The 17,292-nt window shown below is 37.9% G+C and overlaps 1 protein-coding gene across 1 annotated transcript in view; it reads left to right on the top strand.

Moving 5' to 3' along the window:
• Positions 1–134: 134 nt before the first annotated feature.
• The window catches only part of LOC139980685 (uncharacterized), a 31,830-nt gene continuing 14,672 nt past the window's right edge, over positions 135–17,292 (top strand). The window contains exons 1-4 of the mRNA XM_071992514.1: positions 135–520; positions 5,077–5,617; positions 13,254–13,295; positions 14,079–14,196. Coding sequence (XP_071848615.1) covers positions 421–520; positions 5,077–5,617; positions 13,254–13,295; positions 14,079–14,196 — 801 coding nt within the window. The 5' untranslated portion in view covers positions 135–420. The remainder of the gene's footprint in view (positions 521–5,076; positions 5,618–13,253; positions 13,296–14,078; positions 14,197–17,292) is intronic.

The following is a 17,292-nucleotide window of genomic DNA, read 5'->3' as shown; positions in this document are numbered from 1 at the left end:
ATGAATATAATCTAAATCATGATTAAAGAAATTTCACCCCTTGAATATTAAAGTAAACTATTCTCTGTTTTGTATTCATATATACCCGAGATGAATTTCCTGTGAACCGACGTGATTCTGAACAACAGCACGCATACTGAGGCACTCGTACTACGCATGTATATAAAATGTACTAATATAATACACACAGATTAACGTGTACGTCTAGACCCTTTCGAAATACATAGTGAGGCATCACATTGCACAGTACAGCAATGTTGCTTAGGAGTATCCTCTAAGCATCAAAACGAGATTGTTTTTCATTTTACGTAATCTTTCGTTAATACGCTGTGATATGTAAGAGGATAACATTCCTAAGAGCTCCAAAGTTTGACAGATAAGGATTACTTGCTTAGTTTGAATGATCAGTGATTACAAAACATGTCGATCGAGGCCCTGCTAGAAGCTGCCAAATATGTCGAATTGACAGGAGAACCTAGGCCTAGCATTGTAACGCCAGAAATAACAGCTGCCTCACATGGTGAGTTGGATTGACAAATGTATTTATCTGTTAATTTAATGTTTTCGGATCACCCCTCTTTTACATATCGAATCAAGGCTAGGCACTGACACTGTTGCTGAATATTGGTGATGCTTTATTTATATTGGCATGAAAAAGCCGTCCAACGTTAGACTAAGTAAGACTAGAGTTAACACTTAGTTAGGCCTAATTTATCTCTAACCAAAATACTAAGCATGTCTCGAAGCTTTTAATGTTAAGGTTACACAGTTCGTACTGGTCCTAAACTGCAGTAGGCCAAGTTATTGTACACCGATCTGACTAGTAGGACCCTTGTTGGAGAAATGGTACTTGGTAGGAGTGGGGCTCAGCCTAGGCAACAGTATCAAACAAGTTAAAATGAAGACAACATATTTTGTGTGGAATTGTGAATGTTATACTTACGGCAACTAGCCTAATGACCATAACTGAAAATGTGGCACGCCCAACGCATCTGTAGCCACTGGGCCCAATGTTAGGCCATATGCCGTAGCCTATAAACATTAATGGGGATCTTCAGCCATACTGGAAAGTACGACCTATCACACAAAGATCTTTGGCATATGGAAATGTACACCAATAAATTTGGCGTACGGCGTAAATTACTGCCCCAGGGAAAAGTATGACAGTTGGCGTGGCATATCGCGTAAGCTTGGAGGAAAGTTCAGCCGCAACAGTGCAAGTGACGCAACATGGTTCATACCATCGAGTTTAATAAATCTGGAGAAACTACCACACAGTAAATACGCGCGTACCATGCATGGAGGGTCATGTGTTCCAGGGTGGTACTTATATATATTACTATCCACATTGGGCATGATGATTTCACCCAACTAGTACGAAAATGTGTATGCGTGCTAAGAGCAGCCGACTACACCCGTTACCTAGCAATAGCCGTGATAGCTATTTTCCCGTCGAGCAGCATTAGGCTCTGTTCCATGGAGAATTCCGTGGTTGCACTGAACTAAACATTTCCCCACAGCATGCACCATGTGAAAATTAATTGAAAAAAATCCATTCGTTTCTTCGGTCTTCTTTTCATCCCAGTGCCAAATTTTCATTACATAAAAACTCCAAATATACTTAAAAAGCTTTCTGATTGGTTGATGACCAGACGTGTTAAGTTTCCAAACTACTGTAAAGGCCCGGTCACACTACAGCGATATTTTATCGGAATACAGTCCGATTTTTCCGATTTTAGGCCGAAGAGTGAGGTTTGTGGTAGTGAATGAAATGATTGCAGTGGAATATTCGAATACCTACTCCAAATCTGAGGGGTTCTGGAACCGACTATATTCTGAAGTGACGTCACATCGAAAAACGATAAAAATCGGAAGAGAAATCGGATAGCTATCCGATAAAAGGAAACGGAGTTAATATCAAAAGTTAGGAGAGGGCTATTCCACATCGGAATGGCTCAACAGATAGCAAATCAGGTCCTTTATCACTGTGGCTAGAAGACCCGAACGAAAAACAGGCTGTTTCGATTCCTCCGGGAAAATCAGATAGTATTCCGATAAAAAATCGGTATAGTGTGACCGGGCCTTAACAGTGGTCAACATTTGGTTGCTATAATGTACTAGTTAATGAGTGGTATAAAACCGTATGTCAGTACAGAATATGTCACGCTGTGAATTAGGGAATGGGCAGGTACCTCGCCCAGAAGTTTTCATCAGAGGTTCTTCAAAGGAATTCTTAGTGATTTCACAGACTTTGCTGCTTGTCAAGTTTTGCGGAACTAGAAAGGACCAATATGGCAGCGCTCTCTGTTGATTTAGGACACCGCTGGAGATCCCCATTGTACTACCCAGACCAGCAGTTGTAGGGCCTAGTAACTTAAACTTGTCACTTTATCACACCCCAAACAATATTTTGGGTATGTAAGGTCTATGGCTGTGTTATTCCGGTTAATTCACTAACCGGATAACCGTTTTTATTATCCGAACGGTAAACGTTTAAACGTAACTCGTGCTGTTGCCTCAAAAATAGAGCAAAAATCAGAGATTTACAGCTCTGATTAGAAAGAGCACCACCACTTTTCATGCAGATGTGCATTCACAAAATGGCGAGTTGGATCGTAACGAGCCTGTCAAACAGTTGGTTGCAGTTGTTTAGTTTTGACGGTTGAAACATTAAAAGGACGAAGCGCACTTTCTTATTAAGTTTTTTCACAGATTTGTGTTTCTCTTTATAATTCACTGGTAACCGTTACAGAGATTTTATTGCAGGCAAATATTTCTTCGTAAATTGCCCCTAGCAATGTATGTAGTTATATGCATGGTATGTAGTTATATGCCCTAATAATATTGCTAAGTATGTGCTAGACAACAACAGCGTATAAATTTAAGAAATTTAAAGTGGTTTCCTCAGGACAATCAACTCACCCATTTTTGGTTGTCCTGCTGAAATTTTGGTTGTCTTGCAGTGGAAACATGTAAAGTAGGCTATACGTTTTTGGGATTGCCAAAGGAACTCCAATAAGGGGATGATACTTTTCATTCCTTGTAATGAGTAATAACATGATCTGTAAAACTTTGGGGGAGGGGGAATAAGACTAGTTGGTATTTGCCCAAGTTGACCACTTTTACTATTTAATTTTTTTGAAACACCAACGATATTGCTCTCATAGAACACGTCAGAAATTTCCCGGCTAACATCTTCGTCAACATATTTGACAGATAATTTTCCAGCATTACGCAGTCTTGGTAATAGACTGAAGGCCAAACTTTAGTTTCATTTCCCAGAAATGATTCCAGTCATATTTACCATATCTTTTAAGAAACAACCATGAACAATGTACAACTCATACATACATATGTATGGTACATATGGTTGTAATACATACTGCACTGTAGACATGTACCACAGACATGTCAACAGATGAAGCTGCGTCAGCTCCAGCTCTTTGCCAATCCATTATATGGTACTGTACAGCGAACGGTCAGTTTTCAAAGTAAAAATTATAGTAATTTATCTTCGGAAGAATTACTAGTTTGGAACTCCTGTACACCACCATTATAATTTGCGTAGTAGAGGGCTTCGACGGGTTCTATCCTATGAAGAAACATGATGAACTCCTAAGACACCATGAATTCTGAGCAAATTCATGGATTCTATATAATTAGCAAATTCTGTATGTATTTCTGCACCCTTACTGATTTTATTTTCTAATAATGCTGACTATAGCAAAGATTGTTTACATGCGTAAGCTTCATTATAAGATGTTTTGCTGCAGAGAGCGTCACGTTACAATAACCATGTGGTAAACTGTAAGTGTGTCAACATTGTAATGCAAGTGTTTACTGTAGTGGAACGTGTATACATTATTGTTTAGATAACTACGAAGATCTCGAGATAATAGTGAAAAAGATCTATCAAATTTAAAAGGATTGCATTCTCGCGATGTTCGTCAAACGGGGTAACTATAGGCGCACAACCTGGTAATCCTTTTAAATGTACAGCCAATTTTAAAAACCTTTTGTATGGATGAGTGATTATTTTTGCCATTTTTATGTGATTTTCGGCAAGCAACTGTTGGGGTCTATTTTGGGAACAATTTGATCTAAAGACATTTGTGCGGTGACTGAGCAATTGGCATTACAAAAAACGTTTAGCGGCTGTTCGGTCGATTAACCGGTACAGCCCCAATATGGTCATGTGAATTTGGGGCTCAGGGTCCTTGTTAACTACAGCACAGTAGGTGAAGTATCCTGAGGCTTTAGTCAAATTTCAGCCCATTGGGAGGAAACACTTTTTTCTTGGTTACAATATGTATTCAACACAGTGTGCCAAAATGGCTGGCAGATAGGGCAATGGTTTTCATACGACAGAGATAATACTGTATACCCATAGTAGACAGGTCTATTCCAGTGGGATACCCTACTATACACACAGTAGCATTCACATGGAATTAAACTCAGCATGGCATCGCATAGTAATCAATCATAATGGCATTGGATAATATTAATCTATCCAGCATGGCATCATCGCAAAGTGGTCAAATTTTAGCCCAATGATAGCAGTTTTGGCACACTGGAACCATGGTATTTTATGTGAGACAAACTTTAGAACCTACAAAAATTGAATACTAAATTATTCCCTAGGAACTGTACTATAATTTCTTGAATTATCACTTAAAATTTAATGAAATGCACCAAGTTTCCAGAGTAAAAATTTGCCTTGCTTCCCCTGCTGCTTTGACTCACGAACTAGAATTATCTATCACACTGTGGCGAAATCTGATCAAATAATAATGGAATAACACCAAACCACAGGCTCTAGCAAAATCAAAGATATCATCAAGTACTTTTCACCTTTTTAGACGATTGTTCGTTCACTTAGTGTTGGGAAGTCACAGTAGACCTCTTCCTACTGTTTGAAAATATATTTCACATTGTACTGTTCATACAGTACACGTATCCACATGTGAATAAATAATGAGCTGCAATTTTCCCTTGGGTTGAACCAGCAGCACTTTGTGCCTTTGCCTACGAACGCCCACGCATCTCACACGGTTCTTTCTGATACATATCTTTCAGGTCGAGAGACACAGGTTGTTGAGGAACAAGAGCGTAAGGAAGATGACCAACATGTCACTGAGATGTTTGGCATCGAGAGCAGTTCTGCTCAAGAAGGACTACCTACCACTATACCTCAGACGTTTGCTGATATCGAGCAACAGCAACAAGAGACGGGCCCTCAGCCAGAGCCTGGACTAGGGAGTACTTCACACGACGTAGAACAAAGTGTAGCTGATTCCAGAGCGGAAGAGAAATTCACCGACTCTGGAGGTGGGTTGTCTCAGCAAGAAAAGCTCGTTTCCCAATTGCAGATGGCCCAGCAGCAACAGCAGCAGCCTTCAGTAGCAGTGGAGCAGATCAACCCGGTAGGTTTGCTTACACAGCAGAACGTTATGAGACATCCGGGATATGATGTGAGCTGGTCCTATTCCGCTCCGACGAGTCTCAAAAGCAATGCATCGTCATCACCCAACGGTAATCTCTTAGAGCCTGCGACTTCAGAGGCGTTAGGCAGTAGAGTCGATGACACAAATTCTGATGATGGAGAAGATGGCAAAAAGTGAGTTCTTTTTCTTTTGTTCTTTTTTCCTTTTTTTTTTATCTTCTTTTTTTTTAAACGATCAAGTTCATCATAAAGGATGGCTGCCTTTTTTTCTTTCTTTTTTTTTTGCTGGAAAGTTTTAGTTTTGTGAATGGGGTAATAGTGGTGGGTATTTGATCAAAAAGTGGTCACAGCTCTTAAAAAAATGTAAAATGATACCCAGTATGTATAATGCTCTGTTTGGGACAGTTGTTTTCAGAAGACCTGAGAAATTGGTAGTATACGGGACAGAACCTCTTGTATGTAGGTTCTGGTAAGTGCTAGAGTAGGATATGCTTAATCAGGAGATACTGTAAAACCACATTTTGTTCTCTTCAGTGGCATTCCATTGAAAACACTAAGTAGCATGAAAAAAGAGAGGAATCCATGATGAATATACTCTACAGTACACACATACAGTATGCATCACACATGTGGTGTAATTGTTCTTAAGGAAATTATATCACTGTTTCAAGTGGTACCATTGTCAGGAATGCCCTCTATCAAGTTCCTGAAAAGTCACAATGCTCTGAAGCAAAGCTTTTAAGCAATGTTTCATATGAAACGGTTTTGTAACAGACCATAACCAACATGCATTATGATCTGCAGTTTATTGCAATAACTGTAATGGGCTAATGGCTACCCCAGTAGTGACATAAATCAGGCTAACTGGGATGGAAAGCTCTACCAAGAGCTCTGTGAGTAAAGCCGGTCAAATAATCAGAAACAGTCTGTTGACAGTCAGTTTAAATCTCTGTCATAAATCACGTACATAGACAGGAATCATGTTTAACTTTATGTAAGTATCGAATAAGGTACAATACATGCTGCAGCATCAATACGTCAAATAACTTAATATGTTGTAATACCTACAGTACTGATTTGGCTTAACTCCCGTTGAAAAAAAATCAACGATCGATAACAAACGTTGAAAATCGATAAAAAACGTTGAAAATCGGTTAAAAACGAATAATTTCGTTGACAAGATTTAGACTACTGCGGGCACGGTTGTCAACGAAGTTTCAACGAAATTTCCACGAAAGTTATCGCGATCAAAAACCGCAAAGGCAATTCTAGACATATCAAGGTTGTGACTTGCGTTGAACCCTTAGTTTAACTACTGCCGTTTTCAGACTCTACCAGAAGTTGTAGAGGAATATTACAAATGTTACAAAAGTTTGATTGTAGATAGAGTAAGTTCTGTACTAGGTGTTTGAAAAATGATTTGGCTAGGATAATAAAAACTAGTCTTGATCGATCGTAATAAGCACATTCTACGACTCTTAAGTTATAGGCTAGTATTAAACTAAGATAAGTTTAGGTTAGCTCACCAAGGAACGCAGCGTCAGAAAAACAAGAAATAAAAAAAAATATCCACAATGAAACAGTCGTAGCTGGATATCAAAGAGATCTTTATTTCCAATAAATTCCTGTGTTACTTGACGTACTACAGTACCGTTTACTACAGAACCGCACTCACTTTCAAACTTTTCTGAGAGCGCATTCCGTCCCAAAAATCTCCCCCAGCTTCAATGCACGCAAAATAAAAAAACATCCTGTTATTTTCCCCCTAACCCGTTACTGTAAGTTGCCCGCGAATGCAGATGGACTGCCCTGGTATTTAGGTCGCAGCCTGGGTCTGGGCCACCTGCAGTTTGCTGCTAACATGTGTATTCCCTACCCTGGATATCCCCACCACCAAACTTTTTTTGAGAGGCTTAGTCCAATCATAAACCTGGCTTTGTCAAATTCACGCCTACCATCTGTTAATTAGCATAGTATTTATCTGAACCTTTGGCTGGCTGCCTCTAGAAGCAAACATTATTTTACCCCTACTGTTCGTAATGGAATGGATGTTACCTGAAAACCAAATATTCATTCATATTATAAGTAGAACAATCCAGCAGGGATAAAAAGTTTATCTTGAATAAACCAATCAGAAGTCGTGCTATTAATAAAACTTGAAAACACCTGGCCAGCAAGAGAGTTGCAAACAATTGTTTCCATGACTGCTAAGAAAATAAAGCAGTGACTTGGGGCCCACGTTGGGTAGAAATCTGTGGAAAATGAATATATTTTCATTGCTTATTTGAGTATTGTATATTGGGAAGAGCTGATCAAACATTAGTAGGGAGGGCTTTCAACTAGCCTGACGGCTTTCAACTGGCCTGACGGCATGTACATTTAATTTAATGAGAAGGGGAGTTTTTATGAGTCTCCCGGTATGCGTCACATGAGAAGTAGATGTTTTGTTTTTCGGTTTTATCATCGTTTTTCAAGTGGAACAGCTCATAAAATCATATCAAATGAAAATAATACATATTTGAATATCCTTCCTTAGTTTTACTAATCAGGAATGTTTAATAAAGCATGCAATGCATCGTTCGAAAAAGGTAATTTTAAAGTAGAATTGAAAATGAACGACATAAAACAATATCTGTGAAGCGTGTGGAGCACAACTTTGAATATTCGTTGTGAAAGAAAACATAACGAACGATGCTTATTGCGTACAGTAAATAAATTTCGCGGAACTGGTATAGAGAAATTACGTACTGCAGCTTACGTCAGAGAAGCTCATAAATGACACAGGTGGATAGAGCGCATCAAAATTTGGCTTAGGAAATCCCTATACAGCCGACAAAAGTCGATATCTCCTTCCGTTTTCGAGTTATAAGCGATTTTGTGTTTTGCGATATGGTTTTTAGTATATTTTCATTCAATAAGATCGTTTTTTTGTGTGTTTAAGTAAGGGGGTGACCTAACAGATATTTCGCTAACCGTTTCACCGTATCGCCTGCCGGTCGGTTAAACGTTTTAAACGCCGTTTCCCGATCGGGGATTTTTCGACGCACGGTCACTCGACTTTTAATGAAAATAGGACATTATGAGTACAATAATTAAGGTTTTTTTTCCAGCAGGTAGCAATTCAGGCAATAAGACAACGATCAATGTATGTTAATTACTAATTAGGCCCAATAATATCGCGAACCTTTCGTGTAATAATTGCTGAAAAGAATAACACACATGATCAGTATTCGTGGTCTTCAGAAGTTCAGATCACTGAATTTATATCACTCGGCCTTCGGCAACATCGTAACTTTTGAAGAAAAAAAAAACAATATATTTGTCTATCTATCACAAGATTTTAAACAAAAACTCGCCTAAATTAGTAAACTTACCCACCTTTCCTGCCTACTTATTAAAAGTCATGTTAAGAAAACAAATTACGCAGGTTAAGTTTTAATCGCGCTGCGCAGTACCATTCATAATTTGCATATAACATCAAAATTTACACTCGGCGTCCAGATGGCGGGAGATGTAACATCATGCTCAATGTGTTGTGTCGTTCCCATGGTGCGATGAACTTGGGCAAAGTTCAATGACCTACTTATGTTCTGTGACCAATGTCAGTGGGAATTATGTGTGTAAAATCTCGGGTTTTTCCATGTGTTATATATATATAGAAGTACGTAAGCGGAGCGAATTTTAGGGCGGCTCGTTGATTGTGAGGAAGCACTTAGCTAAGCATCAATATTTGTGAAAAATATCGTAAGTTTTTCATTTTCATTCATTTTCTTTTATGTTTGCCGCAATCCCGCCCGCAATGCATGCACAGCATAATACCATGTGTGAAAAAATGGATGTACACGTGCAGACCTGAGAGAGCAAACTGGCCTTGTGTTGTTAATGTTATGACGGTACTTTCTAGAACGACCATTTGCGTCTTTTGGGGTCAACATATTTTCACACGGGATTTCACCATGCCATTGATCGATGTAAACGGGTGATATATGTCGCAAATATAAACTGAGAAAACGAATTGACGACACTATCATGAGCTTATGACTATTAGCCTACTACTTTAGTTATATTGAACATATTATTCATGCCTAAAACATCGTTTTTCTGATTTTTATAGATAGATTGCAGTACATTACTCAGTTCTTCACATATTTTTAAATAATTTTCATGTTTAAACTGTTAACAAAATAGAAAAAATAAAAAGAGAAAACGCCTTTTTGGTTCCTTGCTTTAGCAAAAGGAACCTATGCAGTCAGGTTGGCGTGTGTGTGTGTGTGTGTATGTGTGTGTGTGTGTGTGTGCATCTGTGACACTTGCTTGGGTACGCTCTATCTCAATAAGGGAATGTTGGATTGAGGCCAAACTTGGACTATAGATCCGCCATATGGAGAAGGTGTGCCCTATTGTTTTTGGTGCTCACAAAGGTCAGTTATGGTCCAAAAACCGAAAATATTAAAACTGCAATAACTCCCAGTGCCAATGTGCGACAAGGTTGATATTTTGGGACAAGTTGTGAACTGGTTAGACGAACATTTTCAAACTTAACGGTCATGTGATCCGAGGTCACCAAAGGTCAATTAATGATAAAAAACTAGTATTGTTGCGATAACTTGAGAACGAATTGTCCGTTTGGGTTGGGAGTTGCGTCAATGTCATCCAATTGTCGACCCGCATCTTGGTGACCCTTGACCTCAATTTGACCTCTGGTGACCTTTTCGTGTTTTTGGGATTTTTACAGTTTCGATGCTATTTTCAGATGTCAAAGGTACCTTCTGATCATAAATGTCAATAGGTTGACCCCGTGTGACCTTTATGTGCGAAGTTATATGAGGTCAAAGTTTTTCGGTCGGAGTTAGGACGGTTGTACAGACTTTTCGTTTTGTTTTTTGGAATCAGGAGATTAAACTACATCTGAAACCAAGGTCAAAAAGTCAAAGGTCACATTAGAAAAAAATGTGCTTATTTTGGGAGGAAACGAGCAAAAAAGAAAATGTTTGGTTTTGATGCTAGATTTGGATATCAAAGGTACCTTCCGATCAAAAATGTCAATTGGTTGACACCCGTGTGACCTTCGTGTGCGAAGTTATACGAGGTCAAAGTTAATTTTCAGACATTTAATGCAACAACTCCCAGTTCCAAGGTGTGACATAGTTGATATTTTTGGACAAGTTGCAAATGGTATAGGGGAATATTTTCAAACTTAACGGTCATGTGATCCGAGGTCACCAAAGGTCAATTAATGTCAAAAAACTAGTATTTTGGGGGTAGAAAATGGGCAAAGAAAAAAATGTTTGAATTTTTATAGTTTGATGCTCTAATTTAGGTCTCATCAATCAAAAATGTCAATAAGTTGACCCAAGGTGACCTTTGTACGTTAAGTTATATGAGGCCAAAGTTAATTTTCAGACATTTAATGCAATAACTCCCAGTGCCAAGGTGTTACACAGTTGATATTTTTGGAGTAGTTGCAAATGGTATAGGGGAATATTTTCAAACTTAACGGTTATGTGATGCAAGGTCACCAAAGGTCAATTAATGATAAAAAACTAGTATTTTTGCGATAACTTGAGAACAAATTGTCCGTTAGAGTTGGGAGTTGCTTCAATGAAATCCAATTGCCGACCCGCATCTGGGTGACTCTTGACCTCAATTTGACCTCTGGTGACCTTTTCGTGTTTTGTGGATTTTTTACAGTTTCGATGCTATTTTCAGATGTTAAAGGTACCTTCTGATCATAAATGTCAATTGGTTGACCCCTGTGTGACCTTCGTGTGCGAAGTTATATGAGGTCAAAGTTAATTTTCAGACATTTAATGCAATAACTCCCAGTGCCAAGGTGTGACATAGTTGATTTTTTTGGACAAGTTGCAAATGGTATAGGGGAATATTTTCAAACTTAACGGTCATGTGATCCAAGGTCACCAAAGGTCAGCTAATGTTAAAAAAGTAGTATTATGAGGGGAGAAAATGGGCAAAGAAAAAATGTTTGAAATTTGTATAGTTTGATGCTATATTCACGTCTCACCGATCAAAAATGTCAACATGTTGACCTCAGGGTGACCTTTGTGTTTTAAGTTACATACAAGTTCAAAGTTAATTTTTTGACATTTAATGCAATTAAATCTCAATGCCAAGGTGTGACATGGTTGATATTTTGGGACAAGTTGTGAATGGGGTGGTGGAACATTTTGAAACTTAAAGGTCATGTCATCTGAGGTCACCATTGTTATCATATCTGTTGACACGCTTGTAGGTGTCTTATATTTCTTACACTTTCGACGCCATATTTAGATCTCAAAAGTGCCTTTTGATAAAAAAATCCGATTACATTTTGTGATCACAAAAGTGTTGGCTGTAGTGTTCGTTACTTTATGGGAACATGTAGGACCACAATTACTTGGACTTTTTCAGCCCAATCTTGCTTGATAATATTATGTGTATTGTCATATACCCCAAGCAAGGAACCACAGTGCCCTTGGGCTCTTGTTGAAAAATGGAAGCGTCCTCGCAGAATGGGCGGGGCATCTTTATTTTGCATTTACATCTCTTAAAAATAACTATTTTTCGTAATCTGCAAGTAAACCAAGTTTATATGTCCATTCATTGTTATTTAAATGGTTAAACAGAACTTCAACTTATTTGGAAGGGTGCCTCGTGGTACATAGCTTGTACTGCAGCCTCAAAAATTCCTGGCCAAGTTAAGACTTATGTCACTGTGTTTGGGGTTCACAGTCAGAAAACGTCCCCCGTCAGTTTAACTACACGTTTCTTTGAGTGTTACTACTCATTTAAGCATGAGAATGCTTTTGAAAATATTCCCTCTTTCAAACGACTGAACCAAAGTCTAACTGATATTAATAAACGAAGTTACGCGTTTTCCGACGTTTCGCGTAACCACACATTGACCTTCTATTTTGTTTAAAAAAGAATTTCAACACATCGTTGAAAATTCCGCGAAGGAAATGACTGATATAACCAATCGATAAAATTCGATAAAAATCGATAAAAATCGGGGAATTTCGATGAAAAACGAAGAATTTCGGTTATTTTTCTTTCAACGAATTTTAACGGGAGTTAAGCGAAATCAGTACTGTAGCAGTTCACAGAGATTGACAAAACTGTCAGGGGTCAGTATCGTTGGGGGATTTACAGGGGATCACCCAAGAGGTCAAATTGTCAACCTGGACGTACTTACTACTGTGGAGTACTGTAGTACTGTAAGGTGCCTAAGATTGGTATAGTAGGCCACTAGTCCTGATCATATACGTCATTATATTGAAGTCTTTGATTTCAAACTGTTACAATCAACTTACTTATCAAAGTTTTTTGAAAATAATTCATTTCTTGGCATGCCCTTCTCTTTATCTTGGAAGGGGTCCCACCCCAAAGGAGAAATACGGTCATGTGAAACAAATTTTAGTGGCCTATGCTGACCTTTAAAAATTCAGTCCTGAATACTGCATGTACTGTCAATTTTTGCCGTCGATCCAAACATACTGTATATGAGCAGGTTTGGAGATGAAGGGATATTTATCAATAACTACAGTTTATCAGCGTTTCATAACTGCTCACAGGGAATAATTCATGCAATAGATGCAAATTTTTCAAGTTGCTATATAAAATTGCACAAAGTGTGTAGCAGTTTTTTGGACATGCACTGTAAAATGCAGACACTTGAAGACATCTAGACAAGTTAGAATAAGAAAAAAGTTATTATGTTGCCACATGACTTCTTGGACAGAGCTTGTTATTGAATAAAGGCATACAGTACTGTACTAGTTTTCATTAACTTAGTCTTTAATTATTTACACAGGTCTGGCGTGCGGGAAGTGCACAATAAATTGGAAAAGAACAGGTACTGTTATTAAGAGTATATTTTCACCCTTGATTTATAAACATTAATTGTTTAGTGTTGATAATTCTCATGTGAGTTATAATTTAATATGATTATTCGAATAATCTGTCATCTACATTGAAGCAACCTGGCTGTATTGCAGCACATACAGTACTTTGTTTAAGGACTTTTTTATAAAATAAAAAAAAGAAGAATTTATTAATTACTGATTTATCTATGGATTCTGCAATAAGTTGACTGTAATATTATCACAAAATGTTCAGATTATCGCTCAGAAGCTATTTTCCAGGTACATTTTAGTGATCACGTTTTGTTTAGCAGTTTTCAAGTTTATGGATGTTATTCCTCATAAAATTCTGAAACTAGTATGGCTTCGAGTGTACAAAACTGCAACACGATACACAAATTTCATGCATTTGTGTAGCAGTTTCCCCATTTTGCTCTTCGCTATGTGATACTGGATAAATATATGCTATGACTGATTTCCATGGTCAACAAGTAATCAAAGAATGTTCATCATGGATGCTGTGTTTTCAACCTTTGCATCTTTTAACGATCATGCCTCCTAAGTTTCGTTTAATGATGGAACAAGGTAGCACCAGATGGGTGACAAATTCAACCCAAAATATTGTAGCTTGGATGACTCCTATACAGAGTAAGGGTTTATCAGTGGTCTAAAACATTAATAGAATATGAGGTTCGAAATATTCGCCGATGCTAATGAAAATCCTGTAACAATTCAAAATGTTTATTTGGTCATGTTATGTTTGGTTTCGATTTCAGACGTGCTCATCTAAAAGAATGCTTTGACGCCTTGAAAAGCCAGATTCCAACTTTACAAGACAGGAAAGTGAAGATTTCAAACTCTAACATTTTGAGTGGTGCTTGTAGATACATTGGGGTATGTAGTAATTCTCTGTCCATGACATTCTTTGAGAATAGAGAGTTCATCAGAGCTGGTTAAAAATCTCATAGCAAGACATTAAATAAAGGGAAGGAATATCATCACACGACAGAAATTATTGAGTGTTTCAAATTTACCACATCAGTTTCGAAATTCATTTGTGTGGCATAAATTATTGTGAACACTCTGAAGATTTTTTTCTGTGTGCAGAAACAGCTATGAAGCAAATAAATGTTATGTAGGTTCAGCCTTGCAAGGTACCGTACACAGCAGGCAAATACTTGAGGCATACTTCATTGAGTGCTATTCCTCCTACTATCGATAAAGTTACATAGTTAGGAAATGCGGGGGGGGGGGGGGGTTGGAGGTGGTCTATTAAAGTAGCTATTTGAGTTGGCTGTCATAAATTTGTCAATTCACTTCAAGGCTAAAATCCCATAATTCAATTCAGTCGATCAGCTTGTCTAATCACTTTTACTGTTAATATAAAAACATGATTTGATTTGATTTGATTTTATTCGGCAAGATATCATTCTTCATGTCAGCCTACAAAATGTAAATTACAGGCGTGGATCCCCCTTTCAACCCCACACAGAAACTAAATTGTAATTATTTATCACAACCTTGGGTCTAGACCCACAGTGTTTTATAATAAATATGAATATGCCTCAGTATTTAACTACCACTTAACATTTCAAATTGAATTGATCTCTCTGGGGGAGGATACCCCTACACGTGTGGGAGTCAACTTAAAGTACACCAGAGCTGCTGCACATTCTTCTTTATATATATCTTTGCTTTCTCTAGGCTGATTTAAAATGCTTAGTAACCTTTAAGTCTGGGAAGGAGTTTGAATAATTTGATCACTGTTTATCCTTATTTTGAGTAATAGGGCATTAAACTTGTCACAAAGAAAAAAGGAGAAGCTTTGAAGGGAGGGGCTCAATATAGCATATATGTATTATGATGTTGATTATAATAGGATGAGTAGGATGATTTGCATTTTAGCATTTTTGTGTCCAAAGGATCCAGATGAAACAATTGATTATGGGTATTATGGAGAAATTGCGATGAAATTCTTGACCCTATGGTGACCTTTAGGGCTGTGAGTTTTCGCTTAAAGACCTAAACGTTTAAACGGCCTATTTTCGTTCGTTTAAACGTTTAAACGTTCGCAAAAATCGCGAGAAAACGCCGAGCACGCGTAGGCGTGGGGTCCAGGGGACCGCCCTAGGGCCCTGGTGGGGCGAAGACCCCGGAAATTTTTGCGTGTCTGGCGATAAAAAAATTCGCAGTTGAGGATGCAAAATACTGACAACTTTTTTAATTTAAATTGTCACGAAGCTGATGAAAAATTTTAAATGAGAAGCTACTTAGCTATATTATGTTATAAAATGAAAAGAGATTTAATCTGTCTTACAATCATTAAAAAGTTTAACTTACAGAACCTCCGATATTATGAAACAAAGAACGTTTGGCAAAGCCCCGTTTCTAGACTGCCTAACAATGAATAGTGCGCACTAAACGTACATCAGTTTACAACTGCAGTACGGTTTAACCCAACTTAAATACTACGGTAGGATGCTGTACATGTGCTCAGAATTTTCCCAGGTACCTTGCCAAACAACTGTGCGCTCATCCCCTGTCTAACACCTGTTTGTTAACATTTTTGGCAAGTTTCCAAGAAACGTTTCATGGAGTATTCCCCATGATACACGAGGCACAGTTCATACACGCAGCACAAGATATGAAGCTATGGCCATCTTTATGAAAGTAAACCTTGTAATAAAATATGTTTTAGGCCACATGGCATGATTAACTAATGCTTAAAATTATTTCCATGTTCTTGTAGAAAACGTCAAGTTCGCAAAATACAATTAGTTAGTTGTGTTTTCGTAGTTACGTGACATCCGTAACAGACGAGGTGGTAAGGCTACTTGCTATACACTTAACTATGGTAGGACATTATTTTTTCCGTATTTTTGGAAATTCTAGAAAATACTTTCTTTTCCCCCCGCTTAACACCATATGTGGTCTTACCGTTTATTCATAAATGGGTGTACTAGAGCCTTGTTTACATGACATTAGTTGCATGTAGCACGATATGCCAGTTTCGCGTGAATTTTTTGAAAGTGTTTTGCTGGATCTTTCGTAAAATTTGAAAGGACCGAACTTACATTTCGTACACAATTGGTAATTTCTCTACTGATTTTCAGAGTTTTTTTTACGATCTCCAATCGATACATTTCCTTTGATCATGTATTTGAACAACTATTACCAAGTCGAGTATTCGACCCGGTATTGTCTGGTCGGAGAGTTCAACGTGATGGACAGGGATTATAATCATTTCGATCGAACATGCATTGACTGGATTATCTGTGCCGCCGCTGTCGGCTCGATATAAAGTACACTTGTGCCGCGAATCAGGAAGTTTTCACAAAAGGATAACAGCGTTCAAGTTTAAGCCATTCATATCGCCATATACATCAGGGGGGGGGGGGCAAAAGTAGGATTACGTTCGCGGTTTATGATTCGACTGATCTTAAGTTGTGTTGTTATTTCGCGTAGTAGACGAAATAAACACGGGAATTGATACCCGATTTTTGCCAATAATTTAATTTTCAGTTGATATCATAGTTTCGTTTAAACGTTCATCAGGTTTTATTAAACGTTTAAACGATGTTTTGTTCGTTTACACGTTTAAAATTGTAAACGGCACAGCACTAGTGACCTTCTGATGACCTCACTTAAAGTCTTACTCATCCCTAGTTTGAATGTCATTGATTAATTGAAAGGCTGCTAATATTTATTAAGAGGCAGACTACACCCCTCCTCCCCCCCCCCCAGTTCCCCATTTTTGTTTGTTTTTTTGTTTTTTTTAAATAGAGATATTTTTGTCAATTAAATTTGTCAGTTTTGGTACCATCCTACATGTTAATATTCAAATAATATGTTGCACTGGGATAGGGAGGGGAAATGAATCTATACAGTGACTTTAAAAAGGAATTTCAGAAACGACCAAACAACTGGTAGCTATTTTACATTGCAAGACAAGCTTTTACAGTTTTGCATTCTGGCTATTACATTATCCAA

Source organism: Apostichopus japonicus, chromosome 15 (assembly GCF_037975245.1).
Source record: "Apostichopus japonicus isolate 1M-3 chromosome 15, ASM3797524v1, whole genome shotgun sequence".
NCBI lineage: Eukaryota > Metazoa > Echinodermata > Holothuroidea > Aspidochirotida > Stichopodidae > Apostichopus > Apostichopus japonicus.
Note: the sequence above shows the minus strand (reverse complement) of the source record. Positions and strands in the feature narration are given on the sequence as shown.